General features: G+C 42.1%; 2 protein-coding genes across 2 annotated transcripts in view; both read left to right on the forward strand.

Moving 5' to 3' along the window:
* Nucleotides 1-23,064, forward strand: part of LOC110165366 (target of Myb1 membrane trafficking protein-like) — a 31,527-nt gene extending 8,463 nt beyond the window's left edge. Inside the window, 10 exon segments of the mRNA XM_055157799.1 lie at nucleotides 846-989; nucleotides 1,751-1,867; nucleotides 3,226-3,359; nucleotides 3,442-3,490; nucleotides 15,744-15,876; nucleotides 17,194-17,263; nucleotides 19,366-19,441; nucleotides 19,539-19,598; nucleotides 19,676-19,718; nucleotides 22,322-23,064. Of these exon segments, the coding sequence (XP_055013774.1) occupies nucleotides 846-989; nucleotides 1,751-1,867; nucleotides 3,226-3,359; nucleotides 3,442-3,490; nucleotides 15,744-15,876; nucleotides 17,194-17,263; nucleotides 19,366-19,441; nucleotides 19,539-19,598; nucleotides 19,676-19,718; nucleotides 22,322-22,464 (969 nt within the window). The 3' untranslated portion in view covers nucleotides 22,465-23,064.
* On the forward strand, nucleotides 7,104-10,872 carry LOC129410260 (uncharacterized). Its single transcript, XM_055157798.1, has 2 exons — nucleotides 7,104-7,228; nucleotides 7,631-10,872. Exon 2 carries the CDS (start codon nucleotides 7,854-7,856, stop codon nucleotides 10,746-10,748), a length of 2,895 nt encoding a protein of 964 aa, XP_055013773.1. The 5' UTR covers nucleotides 7,104-7,228; nucleotides 7,631-7,853; the 3' UTR covers nucleotides 10,749-10,872.
* Nucleotides 23,065-23,070: the final 6 nt, after the last annotated feature.

Consider the following 23,070-nt stretch of genomic DNA (forward strand, 5'->3'; position numbering starts at 1 on the left):
CCCAAGGTGGAGCAGAGCATTTTGCGCTTTGGAGATGTAGACAGACTAATATAAAGAATTATTAAAATGTGTGAATGAAACAAAAGACAACTCCAGGTCTATTTTTGATGAAGTAACAGCACTCTTACATGGCTTAAAGGTTGTATGGAGGATTTTTTTTTGTTTCAAACTGTCAATGAAAGTTTAAAATACCAGTACAGAGACGCAGCAGCCTTGTAAATATAATGACCAAAAAAAAAAAAAAGAAAATCTATCAACTGTGGACGTAGTGAGGCCCAATAAACATCAACCAATAGATAACGAGGCTCCCTCATTTTCTATTGGCTGTTAGGTTGTCAATCAAACTCCCTACGTTTCTAGTGTAACTGACTCGCCGGCGCGCGGGGATTACGTGGTTTATGCAGCGGTTCTTAGAGGATTTTTAAACTGTCGCTTCCTCGCAATTCGCACAAAGTTTGTTGCGATGGAGGACGAGAATCCACGACAGGTTCGCCGCAAAAAAAAGTCCGTTTTCGAGGTCGCTGAAAGAAGAAGAGAAGGGGAAAAGGAGCGAAGACAAACTGAGGTGATTCTTGGAGATCTCTTCCAGTGACGGCGCGAATGAAGCAGACGAAGGGTCTAAAAACTGATTCGTCGGTCGCTAAATTATTTCTAGACAGGTCACTTCAACAGTAATTCTGAACGCGCACAGGCTGTAAACAAGCGTGATTTCTAGAGTAAGGAGGCGGGAGGAGGTGTTTCTGTATTTCTCTTTCCTTAAAAAAATCCTCTGTACAACCTTTAATCTCAATTTTAGACCTTTAATAATCTTATAATTATAACACAATAATGTCATTGATCCTCAGAGTATCCCTGAAAATGGAACCCATGACGTGACTCCGCCCACAACTCACCCTACAGTGACAGAACCTCGGCAAACTCCGCCCAGTCAGAGTGCTGCACCTACAGTTCGACACAATGATGGACCAGTTTCTCTCTCTGCAGAACAGGTGAAACTAATACAGACACAGCTAAAATAAATCTCACAGCAAGGCATTATTTTCATAGAAAGAGCAAATGACAAAAGCCTTAAATGCTGTAATTACTACCACAAATTTAAAGTATGTTGTACGCAAATTATTTAAGATCCTAAATCATGCAAAATTCACTCTTTTGCAATGTCATAAAGGTGTTACATTCTCGAAAACATACCCAGAGTTGTGTTTTGTTTCATCCGCACATATTTGAGCAATACTTTATCATTAGTCTATCTACATCTTCGAAGGTTGAAATGCTCTGTTCCACCTTGTGATGTCATGAAGTGGTAGTTTTCAAGTTAACAGCTACGTTTTTACCTTTTAGGTTTAGTAGAAATGGGCAGTTACAGAGCTGAAATTATCCAAATAATTCAAGTGAAGGTGCACGGAGTTTAAAAACACAGTGAAGCCTGTATTATCACATGACATCACAAGGTGGGACAGTGTGTCTGTGAAACAAAACAAAGCTCTGTATGTTTTTTGTATGTTTCTGATGATGAACCATTATAACATAGATCAGAAATAGTGCAATATAGGCCCTTTAAATTATGAAAAGGAGACTCGTGAAATGACCCAGTGATTGCAGAGGTATTTACCATTTGATGAAAACATTTACAGTTTGACTCAAGATTCTGGCTACCTTATACAACACATCTTTTATAATGTTCTGAACAAAAAGACCTGAGATTAATGCTTGTAATTTTACTTGAATTATTATTTGTTTTTGAATCTAGGGGCAGAAACTTCGGAATGAGTTAGCGCTGGTGAAGGGGAACCTCACTGTCATGTCGGAAATGTTGAACGAGATGATCCCAGGACAGAGCAAGGCAGATGATACAGATCTACTGCAGGTGAGCAGCTATCACCAATATCAAAGGTACATTTAGTTCACACACTGCCTAGTACAGTGGCTGTGGGTGGACTTTAGGTGTTTGGAACCACTTTAGGAAATATGTAAGTTTGGACTAGAACGCACAGTAATCAAGACTGAATTGCTTTAACTTTACTTTTATTTTAAACGCTCCTTGTGTATCTTTTCTGGTGGAGGGTCCGTTAAGTGTTTTTCTTCATGGAGATGTTATTGCTTTGTTTGGAATGTTTCACAGTATGGCATTAAACCTTTCTGTCATCACGGAAACCAAACCAGGCCAAGTTACAGGTCAGATCTGTGGACTGGCAAATCTCACAGTCAGAGTGCCTGTTTTTTCTAGGTATTTCTGAACTATAAAACCACCTGTAATTGAATACCTGTAAGGTAGAGCTGCTTAACGTTATAGTGCAGAACATTCCAGCAGGTGACGGACCCCCAACCAAAAAGTTACATAGTGCACCTTTAAATTAAAGTGAGACATCAGGTGAATATCAAAAAATCTACTTACTGTATATACTGATATACTGTAGTTTTGAAACTTGTCCTGTAGTTTACTTACACACAATAAATACTGACCCCCCAAAATATCGTTCCAGCTTTCATATACTGAACGATAAGTCGATATATAATTATGGTGACAGGTCTTAAGCCAACAGTTCAGCAACCCATAGGAGCCTTATCACGCATATTTTTGCACTCGCTGTATATTGTCATTTAAAAAAAAAAAAGTAAAAGTATCACATGAAGAAATCTACTTAAGTAAAAGTTTTTGGGGTTATTTTTGCACGCATCTTTAGGACTTATGAAGCTTCAAATGTAGTGATTTCGACAGATTTGTGCTGAATTTTGTATTATTTTTATTATTATATTTTATTATACAGAATTAATAATTTTTTATATAACAGTTTTTCTTTGTATATTTTTATTTGCTCAGATGATGAGCGTGTTAAAAATAAATCCCTCTGCCATTTCTGCAGGTCTCAAGCAATAATAAAAATACTTTTACTTCGCAGTCCTGTTCAAAATTGTACAGATAAACTCTTTCAAATAGAGTGAAGTAAAAGCAGAGAGAAGAATCCAATTTAAAGTATACTTAAGTAAAGTGCAGATACGTAAAAATTCTATTTAAATACAGTACTTTTACTTTGTCATGTTCCACCACTGGTTTTGCAGCAGAGATAATACATGCACTTCCCAATAGAAAATCAGGCTCAACACGCCCACAGATTGCAGATGCTCTTTTAAGTTTATTCTCACAGTTTAGAGCACGGAATGATAATGAGGCCCAAATTATACTTTTCCTATTTAATTTTCCTGTTCTCTGTTCTCTCTGAGCAGCAGCTGTATTCTGTGTGTAAGAAGATGCAGCGTCGTGTAGTGGAGCTCATCCCCCAGATCGTGGATGAAGGATTTGTGGAAGAATTACTGGTTGTCAATGACGACCTCAACAATATATTTATACGCTATGAAAGGTGTATATTGATGTAGTATAACTCATGTTTGCCCCAATCAAATGTCAGTATCAAACATGTTAATTCAACTGCTGTGTTTCAGATTTGACAGGATGAACAAAGCACAGTCCAGTAATAATCAAGAACAACAGGTAAGACAATGTGTAGAAGTAAGAAGCCATTACATTTTATAGGTTTAGTTCAGAGAGCATTTTATTGTGATCATAAAGGTGTGTGTGTTGAAATGCGACTGCAAAACATAATGAAACTGATTCCTGATTTCACAATTTACTGAATGTCTCCTTCACTATACTTAAGATAATGATGGTAAGGGTACACAGAATCAGTTTTTTACAGTTTTGATACCAACTTCGATTCGCTTTAAAGGTGCGTCGTGTAAAATTTGTGGTGGAGGGTTCGCCATCTGTTTGTCTCCATAATGATGTTATTGTTTCACCAAGGATGTTCTGCAGTATGGCATAAAAAATCTATCTTGCGCTTATTCGATTAGAGGAGTCTTTGTTTCTCAAAACTAAAACTAAAACATGCATTCTTACTGTGCACAGGCTCACTTTTCCAAAGATCTGACCTGTAACTTGGCCTGGTAATGTCACTGCTGGTCTCCAGGAGATAGTTAAATTAAATACCATGCTGTAGAACATTTCAGAAAGAAAAAAAAAAAACTATAGTGAAGCAGGTGGTGGACCCTCTACCAGAAAAGTGTTACGCAATGCACCTTTAAAGGGACAGTCCAGAATTTTGGACATAGGATCTCATTTCCTAGTGAGCCAGAGTGAGCCAGAGTGTTGGAGACATGTGGAGACACTTTTTAAAATATTCCATCCAGTCCTTGTATTTGCAGAGGTCGCTGGTGCTAGGCTAGTGCATGTCAATGGCCATAGTTATCCTGCCACTAAAAACAGTCTTACCCACTCCACAAAACACCCGAAGAAAATCTATTATTACACCAGACTGTCACTGTAACTATCTGTGTCGATAGAATAATGTTTGAAATAAAACTAACCTTGCATCGCATGTTTGAAGGCCTATTTTCTCAGCAGTAGCAGAATTTTACTTTGCCAGTAAGATAGGTGCTAGGTCAGGGGTGGGCAAACTTTTTGGCTCGGGGGCCACATAGGGTTCTAAAATTTGACTGAAGGGCCGGACAGAAGACGGAACATGACGTGTTCAGAGCCCGGCTCCATTGCACTCGTATTTACTCTCATGTAGGACATATTCTGCACTGCAACGTTTAGACATGTAAGTTCCAGAATTCATGAAAAGTGAAACGAGGTCTGCCCCACTGTACACCAAAGAGGACATTCTAACGCGCAGTCTAACCAAAACCCCAAGAACCTTCTAAAACAGTGTATATAAGTTTTATGATTTTGTTTTTACACAGAGTTAAAGTGGAAACAGTGCAGTCTTATGTCTTGAACACTTCTACCTCATTCATGGTCCAAATACACCGCCCGAAATGACTCCTGTCAATACTTTCCCATAAACCATTGCGGCCAACAAAAGACGCCGCACCTCAATGTATATATAGTGCGCCATCTACCGGGAAACGCCGGAAATGCAAGAAAGATAAAACAGCAGTAAGGTTTATTTATTATAATTTGGTCAAGTTCTGTGGGTCAGTTTGAATGGCTGCATAAGGTCACTAGCCAAGCCCCCAGGTTCCAAAATGGCCGCCCATTCAAGTCAATGGGCTGAGCTCAATGGCGCATGATCCCAGATTAGCCTAGCATGGCTAGGTACTTCCGGTGGCTGTGGGCCGACCGAGCATGCGCAGTAGTGCTCTTTTCTCCCACGGGCACACGCGGCAACACGCACGGAGCGCGGGCTCGTGTATCACGTGATCGTTTTGACCAATCAGAGCGAGAGGAGCGGAGCAGGAGCTAACGAATATAAAGCGCTTTTTTAAGACAACTGAAGGAGTGAGAAAAAGTTTATGATCTAAAAATAGGTAAAAATCGCCAACAAATCCGATAATTTTGAAAGCTGTAGATGACCTGTCAGACGAACACGAGCAGTTTGTGATCACATTGCCTCTATGAGAAAAATCTAGTCCCCGCCCATTGGATTTCTTCTGCTGAAATTCCAGTGAGTGACCATTACAACAACTGGAGGCAGGTAGCTCGCTCTACCCTTCCAGTAGCATTTATCATAAGCGTTCACCTCCCACTGAATCACTCAAGCACCGAGGTGATGATATGAGACTTGCGAGACATCGCCCCATAGAATAAGTATCTTAAACTCCATGTCGTCTTGCGTTTAGCGACATAAAGATATACTGTAATTTTTACTTTACACGCATTTAGCACAGAATTAGTGCATTCTTATGTCTTGAACACTTCTACCTCATTCATGGTCCGAATACACCGCCCTGTCAATATTTTCCCATAAAGCATTGCGGTCAACAGAAGCCGCCGCACCTCAATGTATATATAGTGCGCCGTCTACTGGGAAACGCCGGAAATGCAGGAAAAATAAAAAATTAGCAAGGTTTATTATTATTATTATTTATTCAAGTTCGGCGGGCTGGATTGAAAGGTTTAAAGCAGGGATGGGCAAACTACGGCCCGGGGGCCATATGCGGCCCTTTAAACCTTTTAATCCGGTCCGCCGAAATTGAATAAATAATAATTATAAACCTTGTTAATGTTTTATTTTTCCTGCATTTCCGGGATTTCCCAGTAGACGGCGCACTATATATACATTGAGGTGCGGCGGCTTCTGTTGGCCGCAATGCTTTATGGAAAAGTATTGACAGGGCGATGTATTCGGACCATGAATGAGGTAGAAGTGTTCAAGACATAAGACTGCACTAATTCTATTTAAACTGTGTACACGGGAAATCCCAATGTTGTATTGCGAAGATCTTGAGACACATGATACAACAATTAAAAGCACAAGAACCACTCAATGTGATGGTGAACTATACAATTTGTAATGATATGTGATTAAGACAGCTGTTGTGAACATATTAGTATAACTGTATACAATGTCGCTATCCTACTGTAGCTGTCTCCAGTTGTTGTAGTGGTCACTTACTGGAACTTCAGCAGAAGAAATCCCATGGGCCGAGACAAGATTTTTCTCATAGAGGCAATGTGATCACAAACTGCTCGTGTTCGTCTGACAGGTCATCTACAGCTTTCAAAATTATCGGATTTGTTGGCGATTTTTACCTATTTTTAGATCATAAACTTTTTCTCGCTCCTTCAGTTGTCTTAAAAAAAGCGCTTTATATTCGTTAGCTCCTGCTCCGCTCCTCTCGCTCTGATTGGTCAAAACGATCACGTGATACACGAGCCCATGCTCCGTGCGTGTGGTCGCGTGCATTCGCGTGTGCCCGTGGGAGAAAAGAGCACTACTGCGCATGCTCGGTCGGCCCACAGCCACCGGAAGTACCTAGCCATGCTAGGCTAATCTGGGATCATGCGCCATTGAGCTCAGCCCATTGACTTGAATGGGCGGCCATTTTGGAACCTGGGGGCTTGGCTAGTGACCTTATGCAGCCATTCAAACTGACCCACAGAACTTGACCAAATTATAATAAATAAACCTTACCGCTGTTTTATCTTTCTTGCATTTCCGGCGTTTCCCGGTAGATGGCGCACTATATATATATACATATATATATATATATATATATATATATATATATATATATATATATATATATATATATTGTATAAAAGACATTTAGTCTTGTTATATATTAGTTGTTGTTTGTTGTTATACTCTTTTCTCACCACAAGAGGGGTGCGCCTGCACACCGAGTGAGTCACGAACTCTTGAGTCAGTATAGCGGCGTGACGGTCAGTGCATCGGCTGTGTTTCGGACACTTTAATGTCTGAATGATAGTGTGCGTCCTTTAGACGTGAGTATTCTGGTGTGATTATGAGTGGTATTATGTTCAAAGTTTGTAGCTGTTGTTTGACTGTGTTTTGTGCAGTTTAGAAATCTTTGTGCGTGACTTTCGTTTTGTATTGCTAGCTAGCCTCGTGTCTGTGTAATTGCGCATTGTGTGTACGTTAGAATACCGTTTTTTCCTTTACTTCACAAACCCCAGTAACCATCTGTTATATATATATATGCAGTTTCCTTTGTATTAAACCTGGGTAATTTGATTTGGATCTGTTTACATCTAAACTGCACCGAACATATTGGCCCCCTATCGGCCACTTTGTAGTTTGCAGTATTGTGTAAATAATCACAATCAACCACCATTTTGATCTATTACTGATATATTGTTTGTATTTGTTTGTTCTTTCTCCTGTAGAGAACCACACACACACACGTGTTTCAGCACGCAGACATTAAAGAAACGTTCAACATTACCTGGATGTGGACTCCCTCATTTTAACTCACCAGAACGTCTATAATTGCTGTCCTGACCCGACACCCTGTAGTGATTGCTAGCCAGCACTCCAGTTTTCTCATATTATACAATCCTCATTACAATTTTGGTCCTTCGAGCCGGATAAGCAACCACTGCAGTCAAGATGTTCAGGCCACATGAGAGAGAAGCCAATGAGGAACGCCCACACAGATACAGGCAGCGGCCATCATATCTCCAGGACTACGAGGTCGGTTACCCTGGGAGGTCCCGTTTTCCTGAGGATGAGCACACCAGGCACATATCTTCTCCAGAAATAATCAGATCATTCAAGAGCATGAGAGAGGAGAATGACCGGCTGCGCCGAGATGTCCAACGGCTGGCAGACATGATCCATAGTGCTCCTACAGTGTCTTCACGGCCTGCGTCACTGCCCAAGCGCCAAGAGGAAACATCTGCCACACCAGCACCTACAAACCAGCAGACGCCCATCAGAGGTTTTCAAGGCCCACGTCAGCCTGTAAGTGCCCCTCCGGTGATCAGAGATGTTTCTCCTGCTCCTGTCGGTCGACATGCCATAGTAGAGTCCCTCAGACAGCGCCTGCAGGAAACAGGATTATCAGATCAAGCAGAGGCACCAGACACTGCTGGCACTTCAGATCGTCTCCCCAAGGGTGAATATGGACGGGAAGACATTCCTGAGAGCCCATCGCTTTCAGAGCAGTCACGTCACCAAGATGACAGAGGCTCTCCCCCACGTGGTAAAGCTCACCACCAACCTGAGTGGCCTGATAGCAAGCCTTGCTTCAAGTCTGAGGAGCAATATGATCGCTATTCTGGCCACCCCCATCGCCGTGATGACAGGTACCACCCTCGTTATGACTCTTCTCCACCCCGTCAGAGTCATCCAAGATCCAGTAATGAGTACAGTCGTCCTGCTCCATCTTATCGCCACAGTAGTCTAAGAGCTCACCCTGACAGCCGCTACTATGGGTATGAGAGGGGGTACTCATCTAGTTACAGAGACCATCCCGATGACTCCGGCCCTGCATATTATGAGAGTAGACAACGAGAGGGCAGACACTCACCTGATCCATCATATTCATCATCACGTAGCCACTCTCCATACAGGAGGGCACCAGCTCGCGAGATGTATCGCGGACCCAAGCCAACAATCCCAGACTTCAAGTCAGAAGACCCACGGGAGTTTGCTAGATTAAAGCTGGCCCTGGACAATTTATTGCCATATGATGCATCAGAGCACTTCAAGTTTCAAATACTCACTGATCATCTCAAATGTGAGGAAGCACTGCTCATTGCTGACTCCTACAGCAACAGTCATTACCCATTCACAGACACTATGATGGCGCTCACAGAGATGTATGGTCAACCTCAGCAGCTAGCATTGAAGAGGATCTCCAATGTGATGGATGGGCCCAACATAAGAACTGGGGACATTAAAGCCTTTAAGTCATTTGCTCTTCAGATCCGTGCACTGGTTGGGATGCTACACCAACTGGGTAATCAGGGCTGGACTGAACTGCAGTGCGGCTCACACGTCTCTCGCCTCTTAGCTAAGTTACCACATGACCTAAGAGCTAACTTCCACAGATTTGTGAACCCTATCTCCACTCCCATCCCTACACTCCTCGACCTGGCTGACTGGCTCGAATATGAGGTGAGAGTTCAAGTTAGTGGAGATCAACATGTCAGTAACCCATCCAGGGAGAGATCAGCTCCATCCAAGAGCCAACGCCCCGCTTTCAGGTCTCAGAGATCCACCACCATTCTCCTTGGCAGTGAATCAGACACAATAAAGAAAGCAGCTATTTCTCCCACTCCAGCACAGAGAGAGGGTACACAAGATAAGCCTAAAAAGTACTGTCCCTTCTGCGACACAGGGCAGCACTATTTCAACCAGTGCAGCAACTTCAAGCTCCTGTCAGTGGAGCAGAAGACACAGTGGATCAAGACAAACAATCGCTGCTGGAGATGTGGACGTGAGCACCTGGCCGCCAAGTGTAACCTCAAGGCCAAGTGCAAGCAGTGTGAGAGGAAACACCTGGACATTCTCCATGAAGTTAACACCAGCCAGAATGCCACGGCAACTGGTAAGCCCCCAGCACCTGAAGCCAGTACATGCCTTGTGAGTTCTGCGTCAGAGACTCTATACATCGACCGCCCAGCCAGCAGCCACCAAGTGTTACTGAAGCTGAGTCGAGTCATCCTCCAAAGCGGTGACCAGCTACTTGAAACTTATGCCATACTGGATGATGGGTCCGAGCGCACCATACTCCTGAATGATGCTGCTATTCAGTTAGGTCTTCAGGGGCAGGCTGAAGAACTCACACTCCGCACAGTCCGACAGGAAATCTGCTCCATTCAGGGAGCAACTGTATCCTTCACAGTGGCTTCTGCTTCAGAACCGGAGAAATGCTACAAGATCAACAAAGCCTTCACTGCCAGAGAACTGAGCCTAGCCCACCAGACCTACCCAGTCCAAGCTCTGCAGGACAAATACCGTCACCTGAGAGACATTCCCCTGCCCGCTATCAAGGATGCCCAACCGCTGCTGCTGATTGGGTCAGATTATCCTCATTTGATAACTCCAGTGGAACCAGTGCGTCTTGGCCCCCTCGGCGGACCTGCAGCAGTGCGCACTAGATTAGGATGGACTCTACAAGGCCCTACAAGCTTGCTATGTCATCAACTGTCCCCACAACAGTGCCTTTTCACCATCTGCAACCCTCCAGAATCTGAGCTTCTCAAACATGTGGAGAAGCTGTGGCAGTTGGATATCTTGCCATACAGGAGTGAGCGTCTGATTACCAGGTCAAGGCAGGATGCAGAAGCCGTTCGCATATTGGAGAAGAAGACCACAAGAGTAATGGTGGATGGTGTTAACAGGTATGCGACTCCATTACTCTGGAAACAAAACCTCTCTCCTCTCCATGCGTCAAAAAGAGGCAGTGCTGGCTCAGTTACGCGGAACAGAAAGACGCCTTGTGAGAGACCCAGAGAAGGCAGCTATCTACTCCAGAGAGATCCACAAGCTCATTGATGCTGGATATGTCAAAGCCATTTCTCCTGCCAAAGCTGAAGAGAGTGACTATTCATGGTTTATTCCCCACCATATGGTGCAGCACAATCAGAAACACAGAATTGTCTTCAACTGCTCCTTCACATCCAATGGACAGAGTCTGAACGACAACCTCCTTCCCGGGCCTACCCTTGGAGCCAGTCTTTTGGGGTTCTACTCAGGTTCAGAGAGCACCCGGTGGCCATCAGCAGCGATGTGAAAGGAATGTTTCACCAAGTCCGCCTATTAGAAGAGGACAAACCATTCCTTCGCTTCCTGTGGAGAGATGTTAAAGTAGACCAAGAGCCAACCATCTATGAGTGGCAGGTGCTCCCGTTCGGCACAACATGTAGTCCATGTTGTGCCACATTCGCACTCCAGATTCATGTTCAAAGGCACACTGAACCAGAAGAAGATGCCCGTCTGTCAGTTGAACGTTGCTTTTATGTTGACAACTGTCTACAGAGCCTCCAGTCTCAAGAACAAGCCAAGCAGTTGGTCAACCGCCTGCACACACTACTGAAAGAGGGTGGATTTGAGCTGAGAGAGTGGGCCAGCAACGTTCCCACTGTGATCCAACATCTACCCAATGAATCCTGCTCTGAAAACAGTACTCTCTGGTTCACACAGCAAACAGCAGACCCTCAGGAACGCACCCTTGGACTCTTGTGGCAGTGCAAATCCGACACACTGCATTATAAACAGCACCAGTGTGAGTTTCCAGAACTTACCATGCGGAACATCTACCGCCTACTTGCCCAACAGTATGATCCGCTAGGATACATCATTCCCTTCACAACCAGAGCTAAGGTCATTGTGCAGCGTTTGTGGGACAAGAAAAGAGGATGGGACGATCCAAACCTTCCCGAAGATCTGCTGCAGGCCTGGAAAATATGGGAGGAGGAGCTGCCACAGTTGTCACATGTTATGTTGCCCAGATGCTATACCAGCCCTGGCATGGACTGTAGTACCAGCAGCAGGACCATACATGTCTTCTGTGATGCGTCTGAACGTGCTTATGGCTCTGTGGCGTACCTGCGGACAGATTGGGGTGACGGACAGGTTCAAGTGGCATTCCTAGCTGCCAGATCGAGAGTCGCCCCAAAGAAGCAGCTCTCAATACCCCGGCTCGAGCTTTGTGGGGCTTTAACGGGAGCACAGCTAGCTTCAGTGCTAACCAAAGAGCTCACGGTCCAGATCCAAGCAGTGGTTTACTGGACCGACTCCACCACAGTCCTGAACTGGCTCCAGTCAGACTCCTGCAGATATAAAGTGTTCGTGGGCACAAGAGTAGCAGAAATACAGGAGCTGACAGACATTCATGCCTGGCGCTACATTGATTCTGTCTCAAACCCTGCGGACGACATCACAAGAGGGAGAACACTGACGCAACTCGCTGGAGAGAACAGATGGAGTCATGGACCCCCCTTTCTCCTACAACCATCTGACCAGTGGCCAGAGAAGCCGGTTAATCCAGTCACAGAAGAGCAAGATGAGCTGCGGAGCACTGTGTTTTGTGGCCTAACCAGTTCTGCAGATCCAGTTGTACCTGACGTCCAGCAGTTTAAAACATATCAAGAGCTGTTAGATGCCACAGCACAAGGGCTACACGGGGCGGCTGATAAAACGCCTCTCACTGCTGACGACTACCATGAGGCAGAGTTAGCTCTCCTGAGACATGCCCAGACAGAGAGCTTCCCAGAAGAAGTGGCCCTGCTCAGAGCTGGTAAGCCCCTCTCTTCCACTAGCAGATTACTAACATTGTCTCCTGAATATGACAGATCTTCCAGCCTGGTCCGTGTTGGTGGCAGACTTAGAAGATGTGACACTCTGAACCCAGACATGCTGCACCCCATACTCCTGTCAGCCTCTCACCCAATCTCCAAGCTCCTGATTCAGCGCTACGATAGCCAGCTGCACCACCCTGGAGCTGAGCGTGTGTTTGCAGAGCTGCGCCGGAAGTACTGGATACTGAGGGGCCGAGAAGCAGTTAAGAAACACCAACATACCTGTGTGGACTGCAGGAAGTGGAGAGGCACCCCTCAAGTGCCCAAAATGGCTGACCTACCACCCTCCAGTCTGAGGCTCCTTCAAACCGGCCTTTTATTCTACAGGTGTCGACTGTTTCGGACCTATGCTTGTGAAAATAGGCCGACGCACTGAGAAGAGGTGGGGCATTTTGTACAAGTGCCTCACTACACGAGCCATTCACCTGGACCTCTTGCCCAACATGGACACAGACTCATTTCTGATGTCACTCAGACGCTTCATCGCTCGCAGAGGGAAACCCCATGAGCTCCTCTCTGACCAGGGCACTAATTTCAAAGGAGGAAGCAAGGAGCTGCATGAAGCCTTTCTCGCTCTGGAACCTACTTTAAAGGAACAACTAGCAGCACAACAAATTCGCTTCCGGTTTAATCCACCCAACGCGCCACATTTTGGTGGTTCATGGGAGCGCGCGAGGTGAGATCTGTGAAGAGCGCTCTCCGCACCACTCTAGGAGATCAGTCAGTGCCAGATGAGGTGCTGAGGACAGTCCTCATTGAGGTAGAGGGAATTCTCAACTCTCGGCCCCTGGGTTACGTGTCCTCTGACCTCGCTGACCCCGATCCTGTCACACCTAACTGTTTGCTGATGGGGCGGCCGGACTCATCCCTTCCTCAGGTGGTTTATCCTGAGTCAGCGCTGTTAACCCGTAAAAGGTGGCGTCATTCACAAGTTTTAGCGGATCACTTCTGGAAGAACTTCATTCGGCACTTCCTGCCCACATTACAATCACGGCAGAAGTGGCAGACAGAGAAAGACGACATTACTGTGGGCACAGTCGTGCTCATTGTGGACCAGCAGATTCCCAGAGCTCTCTGGCAGGTGGGGACAGTAAAAGCTGTGATTCCTGGAGCAGACGGCAGAGTGAGGACGGCTGTTGTTCAAGTAAAGGACCGGACCTACACTCGCCCAGTTGTTCTTCTCATCAGGCTGCCAGCTTTACCCCAGGACAGTACAGTTACTTAGTGGTCAAATTTGCATAGCAAATTTGGGGGCGGCTGTATAAAAGACATTTAGTCTCGTTATATATTAGTTGTTGTTTGTTGTTATACTCTTTCTCACCACAAGAGGGGTGCGCCTGCACACCGAGTGAGTCACGAACTCTTGAGTCAGTATAGCGGCGTGACGGTCAGTGCATCGGCTGTGTTTCGGACACTTTAATGTCTGAATGATAGTGTGCGTCCTTTAGACGTGAGTATTCTGGTGTGATTATGAGTGGTATTATGTTCAAAGTTTGTAGCTGTTGTTTGACTGTGTTTTTGTGCAGTTTAGAAATCTTTGTGCGTGACTTTCGTTTTGTATTGCTAGCTAGCCTCGTGTCTGTGTAATTGCGCATTGTGTGTACGTTAGAATACCGTTTTTTCCTTTACTTCACAAACCCCAGTAACCATCTGTATATATATATATATATATATGCAGTTTCCTTTGTATTAAACCTGGGTAATTTGATTTGGATCTGTTTACATCTAAACTGCACCGAACATATTGGCCCCCTATCGGCCACTTTGTAGTTTGCAGTATTGTGTAAATAATCACAATCAACCACCATTTTGATCTATTACTGATATATGTTTGTATTTGTTTGTTCTTTCTCCTGTAGAGAACCACACACACACACACACGTGTTTCAGCACGCAGACATTAAAGAAACGTTCGACATTACCTGGATGTGGACTCCCTCATTTTAACTCACCAAAACGTCTATAATTGCTGTCCTGACCCGACACCCTGTAGTGATTGCTAGCCAGCACTCCAGTTTTCTCATATTATACAATCCTCATTACATATATATATATATATATATATATATATATATATATATATATATATATATATATACATTGAGGTGCGGCGTCTTCTGTTGGCCGCAATGCTTTATGGGAAAGTATTGACAGGAGTCATTTCGGGCGGTGTATTCGGACCATGAATGAGGTAGAAGTGTTCAAGACATAAGGCTGCACTGTTTCATCTTTTAATCTGCGTAAAAAACAAAGTCATAAAATTCATATACACTGTATTAAAAAGTCCTGAAGATTTGGTTACACTGTGCGTTAGCATAGGCTATGTAATATATACGTGGTCTGTTTAAATCCACGGGACACATGTTTGCCTTTGGTGTGCAGTGGGGCAGACCTCGGTTCACTTTTCATGAGTTCTGGAACTTACATGTCTAAAAGTTGCAGCGCGTAGTGCAGAATACGTCCTACGTGAGAGTAAATACGAGTGCAATGGAGCCGGGCTCTGAACATGTCATGTCCCGTCTTCTGTCCGGCCCTTCAGTCAAATTTTAGAACCCTATGTGGCCTCCGAGCCAAAAAGTTTGCCCACCCCTGGGCTAGGTGATATCACTCTGCCACTGCCAAGCTTTTTATCAGGAACTACAACTTACTGCTGCTGCTCAAACATGAATCCTTCAATTGCAAGGTTGGTTTTACTTCTAAAATTATTCTTTCAACACAGACATTCACATCAACAGTCTGGCGTAATAATTGTTTTACTTCAGGTGCTTTGTAGAGTGGGTAAAACTGTTTTTAGTGGCAGGATAACTATGGCCATTGACATGCACTAGCCTAGCACCAGCGACCTCTGCAAAAAACAAGGACTGGATGGAATATTTAAAAAAGTGTCTTCACACACGTCTCCAACACCGGCTAAGTAGGAAATGAGGTCCTATGTCCAAAATTCCGGACTGTCCCTTTAAATATTTGCCAATGCCAGATATCAACTGATATTATAACTGATGTTATAACTTATAAAAGTTATAACATTCTGAGACTTTCTGGTGAAACAGAGATCAATAAATAGTCTTTTTTCATTAGTTTAACCAGGATATTGTCTGAATCAATATTTGGAAGCCGATATCCAGCAAGATCCAGCAAATCTTTCCTAATTGGATCGGTGCATCCCTAAATTATGGTGTTTTTCTTTCAGAGTTGTGTCAGCAGTTTGAGCCTCATTGACTTCAGCCCTGAGTCTTCAAATCCCAGTGAACCTGCAGTTATCACAACAACCAGCCAACCTGCAGTCACCACCTCAGCAGCTCAGAGACAGACAGCCAACCACAGTGAGTTTTGTTGCATTTCATTCACACTTGTCCAAGATACAAATCCTCAAACAAAAAGCACTGTTCCACCTTGGGATCTCATGTGGTAATGCAAGAAGTATTTCGCTATGTTTTTAAACTCCATACACCTTCACTAGAATCATTTGGATAATTTCAGTCCTGGAATTTCCAATCTCTGCTGAACAAAAGGTAAAAGGAGCTGTTAACTTGAAAACTACCACTTCATGACTTAACAAGGTGGAGACTAACGATTAGAGATGTAACAATAACCAAAATATTGTGATATCGTATTGTCAAAGTTCTCACATCATGGACCATCACAATATATCGAATTACAATCCTCTTTGTTTAAAGAGTTATGGTGCAACAACAGCTGAAAAAAGACAGAGGGAACTACATAGACCATGATCCTTTGCTCCATTTCAGTGCAGACTACGTGAAGAAATAACAGTTCTAAGCACTTTTAAGTCTTAGTTCTTTGGATTAAGTCTTGTCAAGGCATTTTAAGAGAAAAAAGTTGCATATTAACAGCCTCCACAAAAGATCGCAATAAATATCGTACTGTGAGATGTATATCATGAAAATATTGTACAGAGAGATTTGGATATTGTTACATCCTTAATTGTGAGCCTCCCCACCATATTGTGAGCTTTCCCACGGTATCGCAATAAATATCATACCATGGGGTTCATAAAGTGAGACTTGGATATCGTTACACCCCTACTAACAAAAAAATGTGTGAATGAATCAAAACAGAACTCCAGGTATGTATTTGAGGAGGTAACCATATTCTAACAGGCCTAAAAGCTCACAAGTTAATTTTAATATAGGACCTTTAATTGCCTATGGTCAGGACGGCAAACTGTATTAAAATATTGCCAAAAGAACCAGTTTATTTTAAAATAGACCATGATTTTGGCTGGGTTTGTAAAATCATCAAATAAATGTAAATAAATAAAAATAAATGTATATTTCAAGTTATCTTCTTATCAACATATAAGACGTCGTACTATGCATTACTGTTTTATGTTCCTACCACACTTAATAGAGACATGTGATGGAAAATATGATTAATTATAGATTATTTATATAGATAGTCTGTATATTATTTCTATTTTTTTTCTCACAATGATGTCTCAGTGTGATTCATTCATAGACTTATTCTATATCTACATTCTGTTAGAGGTGATCGACCAGAGCCTCCCCCGTCATACCACAGTTGTGACGTCTCTTTAGAACAAGGGGAAAAATAAGGCATGGGTTTGGTCTACTACAATAGTGAAGTATTTTAGAAATGTCTATTGTTTTGTCCTACAGAGGTAGAAGAGGAGGAGTTTGACATGTTTGCCCAGACCAGAGGCAGCTCACTGGCTGAGCAGAGGAAAAGGTCAGTGTTATATGTGATTTATTTAATCTGATTTATTCAATAAAATACAATACAATTAGTGCTGTCATGCGATAAAAAAAATTGAGAGATTAATTAATTATGATCTGTAATTGATTAATCTAATTAATCTCTTTTTAATCTCACCTAAAAATTGCTGAGAAAAGCCTTCAATTTGAGGTATTTTCATTTAAATTCATTATTACATTATTGTGGCAGATCAAAAGATTAATATAGAACAAAAAAAATGACTTTATAAAGTCATTTATTGTTTAACAAATCTCCTCAAATTGGCTGTTGAGCCCAAGTCTCCATGAATAAGAAACTGTTTGTTGCAAAGTAGCAAAGACGAGGAAATCTGAACATAATAACTTTTGTCTACTTAAAGACAATAAAAAGTCCAGTCTTTCCTTAACCATATTAAAAATATTATTGATAGAGAAATGCTTTATATATGAAATCACTGGTTTTAGTCCTGGTTTAGACCTGCTTTAGTCCTACTTTAGTCCTAGTTTAGTCCTGGAATGGGCTAGTCCTGGTTTAGTCTTGGTTTAGACCTGGTTTTAGTTCTGGTTTTAGTTCTGGTTTAGTCCTGGTTTAGTCCTGGTTTGTCCTGGTTTAGACCTGGTTTAGTCCTGGACTGGGTTAGTCCCGGTTTTAGTCTTGGTGTTAGTTCTGGTTTAGAGGCGCACAAGAGGAAGCGCGGTTTACGCAGCGTACGCGAGAAAACGTACGCAGCGCACGGAAGGACAGCGGTGTCCACGCAGTAACTACGGAAGGAAACGTGGTCCACGCGTTCCCAGGTTAATGACGATGATGAAGGTGTGTGTTTGTGTGTGTTTGTGTGTGTTTGTGTGCGTGTCCCCTCATGTGGCAGGTCACTATAGGACAGTAGTGCAGACATCATGAGCCTATGCAGGTTGTTTTCACCAGTGACATTTAAGTTGTAGGCGATATTGATATTTAAAAAAAAGTTAATTTCAATTTTAAAAAATTAAAAATTTCATAACGCGCTAAATATGACTGTAATTAATTAATCGCAATTAACGCGATAATTTGACACTCCTAAATACAATACAATACAACAAGCTTACACAGAGAATACAACGCTTACACAGAGAATACAACGCTTACACAGAGAATATTACGCTGGTATGTATGCTATGTAACTTTTTGTTGGGGGCCTGTTTGTATGGATATGTCATTGCTCTGCCGGGAATGTTCCACAGTATGACATTAAACAGCTCTATCTTACATTTATTCAGTTACAGGTGCTTTTATGAGAAAAACAGGCATTTTATCTGTGAGCCAAGTTGCCTCTCCACAGATCTAACCTGTATCTTGATCTGATTTGGTCTCCATGAAGCTAGAGAGGTTTAGTACCATGTTGTGAGACATTCCAGAGAAAGCAATTACATCTCAGTGAAGAAAAGCGTTTGACTGACCCTCCACCAAAACAGTTACACAGTGCATCTTTAAATACTATAACTATAATTATGGGTCTAAAGATTTATATTGGACTTCTGACAGTGTAAAATTGGTCATTATAATCCAAAAAAATCAAGTTTTTCAAAAACCAAAATAGTCTGTATTTCCTGTAAAATACACTACATCTGTTGGTGTGGTTTATTTGGCACTGGCTTTCTCCCAAACTACAGTGCTGCCCTGTGATTTGTCAGTCTGTGAGACCTGTGACATGCAAACGATCCAGTTGGACCTGAACATGATGGATGGATTGTCAAGAATTTGTGAATCACAGACTCACACCTTGTTGGCAAGGCAAGAAGAATTGCAAAAAAATAAAGGAATTTATGGAATTTGAAAAATTGCAGCCTTTGCGATTTGATAAGGGCGTCCATTCAAATTGCGATTTCAATTCGATTAATATTTTACCTTATATTGACTAATCATGAGTTTTGATTCAATATTATTTCTTATATTAATTTCATGAACATAATAAACACCAAAGGGTCAAATGTATTTATTTATTTATTTTATGATTTATTTTTCTTATTGTAATCCTGCTCGGACTACCTGCTTTTACTGACAGATGATTGGCTGTGGACGTCTGATTTAAAAACATCTCTGTATTTTTGTGTGTGCAGTGTTAAGTATGAAGACCCTGGGGCTGTGGAGGGCTTAGCAGGTGCTCTTGACACGCGGCTTCAAGTCACCGGAGGGGTAAGTCAACATAGTGTACACAGACATAGAACTAATTTCAAACCCAAATGGTATAATCAAAGAACTAATGAATCCTACTATTAACTGTTCTTCTCAGATGCCTGTAGCAAAAACCTCTGTACAAAATGACATTGATCCTTGGTTATCTTGTGATATGGTAGGGCTCTATAGTCCTTCCCATTTAAATTATTGCAACTTTTATTGAATTATTAATTGTGTTTATGTTTTCAAAAGCCTGAGGACCAGTCAGCAGTTAGTGAAGGTGTATCCAGTGAAGGTATGTACTTGAACTTACTCATGCAGTGTGGTAAAGGTGCACTGTTTAACTTTTTGTTTGGGGGTCTGTCACCTGCTTGTTTCTGTGAATATGTCACTGCTCTGTCTGGAATGTTCCACAGTAAGGCTTTAAACAGCTCTACCTTGCATTTATTCAATTATAGTTGGTTTTACAGCTCAAATGACAATAATAAGATACTGTGAAACATTCCAAACATAGTAATAACATTTCCAGAAAGAAAAGCATTTGACAGACTCACCACCAGAAAAGTTACACAATGCATCTTTAACCCTTCCAGACCAACGGCATCATATACGATACCTGGGAATATGTTTTATATAACCACGCACAGTTTTCCAACCATAAAATATAGACACTTACTTACATTTACTGACAGTTGTGGCTTTCCGAGCACATTTCCGGCATTATCCTACATCACATGCACGCTGCGTAATGACGTAGAGAAGGCAAGGCAAGGCAAGTTTATTTGTATAGCGTACACAAAGTAATTCAAAGTGCTTTACAGAATAAGAAATACATTAAAATCATAATAAAAACAAATCAAAACATAAATAATCATGAAGATTAAAAATTTAAAAAGAGAGACATAAATTGGAGAGAAGAGTGCGGAATGAAAACCTTTCAGTTATATGCACAGTCAAACAGAAATGTTTTGAGACTGGATTTAAACAGCGTCAAAGAAGAGGCCTGTCTCACATGTTCAGGAAGACTGTTCCAGGTTTTAGCTGCGTGAACCTGAAACGCTGACTCCCCTTGTTTAGTCCTGACTCTGGGCACCAGCAGGAGGCCGGTCCCTGAGGTCCTCAGAGTGCGAGATGGTTCATATGACACTAACATGTCAGAGATGTACTTTGGTGCTCGGCCATGGAGAGACTTGTACACAAGCAGAGCTGCTTTAAAGTCTATTCTCTGAGCCATAGGAAGCCAGTGCAGAAACCTGAGCACAGGACTTATGTGCTCGTACTTCCTAGTTCGAGTAAGGACCCGAGCTGCAGCGTTCTGGATGTTCTGCAGCGTCTCACAGCTCGTTTGGAGAGACCAGTGAGCAGAACATTACAGTAGTCTAACCTACTGGAGACAAACGCATGGATAAGTTTCTCCAAGTCTGCTTTAGACAGTTAGATTTTTGCTATGTTTTTTAGATGGTAAAAGGCTGCAGATGTTATTGATTTGATGTGGCTGTTAAAGTTCAAGTCTGAGTCCATTATTACCCCTAGATTTCTTGCCTGATTTGAAGGTTTTAGAAAGAGAGACTGGAGGTGACTGCAGACACTGTCCCTTTGTTTCTGTGGACCAAACACTATGACTTCAGTCTTGTCAGAGTTTAGCTGGGAGAAAGTTGTTTTGCATCCACACACTGATCTGTTGGATGCAGTGACCAAGTGAGTCCACTGGTCCATAGTCTCCTGCTGCCAGAGAGACGTAGATCTGAGTGTCATCTGCATAATTGTGGTAGGACATGTTATTGCTGCTTATTAACTGGCCTAATGGCAGCATGTAGAGATTGAACAACAGGGGGCCCAGGATTGACCCCTGAGGCACCCCACAGGTCAGGGCCATGTGATCTGAGACACAGTTTACAATTTCAACAAAATACTTCCTGTCTTCTAGATAGGACTTGAACCAGTTTAGTACAGTACCAGAGATGCCCACCCAGTCCTCTAGTCTCTGTAAGAGGATCCCATAATCGACAGTGTAAAAAGCAGCACTAAGATCTAACAGGATCAAGACTGAGACTTTACCTGCATCAGAGAAAACAAGAGTCCAATAGGAATGTTTTCCGCTAAAAGCATGTGCTCCATCCATTTTCATTGGCCCAAACTTTGCCAAAGTGTGTAGTGAATCAAGATGGTCGACTGCTCTGAGCATCTATATTCGTAACAGTTGAAAAAGCCGCTCTAAAAGCAGTTATTTCTCAAATAAATGGCAAATTACGCGTCTTAGTCTGCGTAATTGTGCGTCTCCTGTTATTTTTATTTGAAAGGTTTATTTCACTCAAAATGTACAAATCCAAATGTAATACACACCATGGAAATGCAGGAAGTGATGTGGCTCTGTGCCCTGGACCTGACATGAGCTGTTTTCATGCCAAGTAATGGGGCAATATGGATATTTTTTGTTTACTTACAAACTTTAAATGTTGTACTTATGTAGCTAAGGCCCTAAATCAAGCCTTTTTAATGTCCAAAAAGTAGTTTATACATCTTTGCTCTGTATTTTATGAAAGAGTGCAAATTTTCTTTTCAGGTTTTTTCTTTTTTTGTTTTTTTTCCCCCTTCTCATTTATATTTTTGGTCCTATAGCTTTTATAAACTACAGCATGCACATTGTGAAATTCTGAAAAAAATGACATATAATAATAATAATAATAATAATAATAATAATAATAATAATAATAATAATAATAAATAATGACTGAAAAAAATGACATATAATACTTTAGAGGGGGTAAAATTGGGAGTTTTCATAGCAAAATTAAGAAAAAAATCAAGGCATGGACAACTGTACTAAAATTGCCCTTAGGTCTTGGAGGGTTAAATTGAATTGAAATGAACTGTACGTTTTTCAACTTTCTTTTTTAGAGCTTGATAAGTTTTTGGAGGACAGAGCTCGAGTGGCAGATCACAACAGCCGACCATCTCGAAGCCAGCAGCCGCTATCCAGACCCCAGCCTCAGTCCGCAGAGCAACAAGACAGAACTCATGACCAGCTCTTTTCTCTTTGAACAAATCAGTACTAATAATCACAATTATACATGTCCATGGGTTTCAGAGTGGTCCAAAATTCCAAAAAGTGTGCCAAAATACTAACTAATCTAAACCCAATACAACATGTTCTGCTATAATGGTCAAAACTACATTAACAGACACAGATTTGAATATTTTTACTTGAAACATGATTTATGCTGAGAAGATAAACAGTGTTTTATTCAAGTATCCTTTTCAGAGGACAAACATATTTTTTTATGTTACCAAGGTATACATACACCATAAATGTCTGTAAAATAATTACAGCATGTGTTAAAATACTTGGCCTCTACTATAGGTGAGGTTTTTATTATTCAAACTCACTACCAAACCACCATTCAAACCATGCCACATTCCCAGAGTAAATACTGTAATTCCCTGCTGTCTTAATTGTGTGATTTCCCGCAATACTCTTTTATGTATTTATGAAACCATTGTTAAAGTGCACTATGTAACCTTTTGGTCTGCTTGTTTCTATGGATGGGTCACTGCTCTCCCTAGAATGTTCCACACTGTGACATTAAACAGATATTACATTCATTCATTTACAGGTGGTTTTATAGCTCAAAGATACCTTGAAAAAC

Source organism: Boleophthalmus pectinirostris, unplaced genomic scaffold, assembly GCF_026225935.1.
Source record: "Boleophthalmus pectinirostris isolate CB_2022bp ecotype Guang Dong unplaced genomic scaffold, ASM2622593v1 HiC_scaffold_22, whole genome shotgun sequence".
NCBI classification, from domain to species: domain Eukaryota; kingdom Metazoa; phylum Chordata; class Actinopteri; order Gobiiformes; family Gobiidae; genus Boleophthalmus; species Boleophthalmus pectinirostris.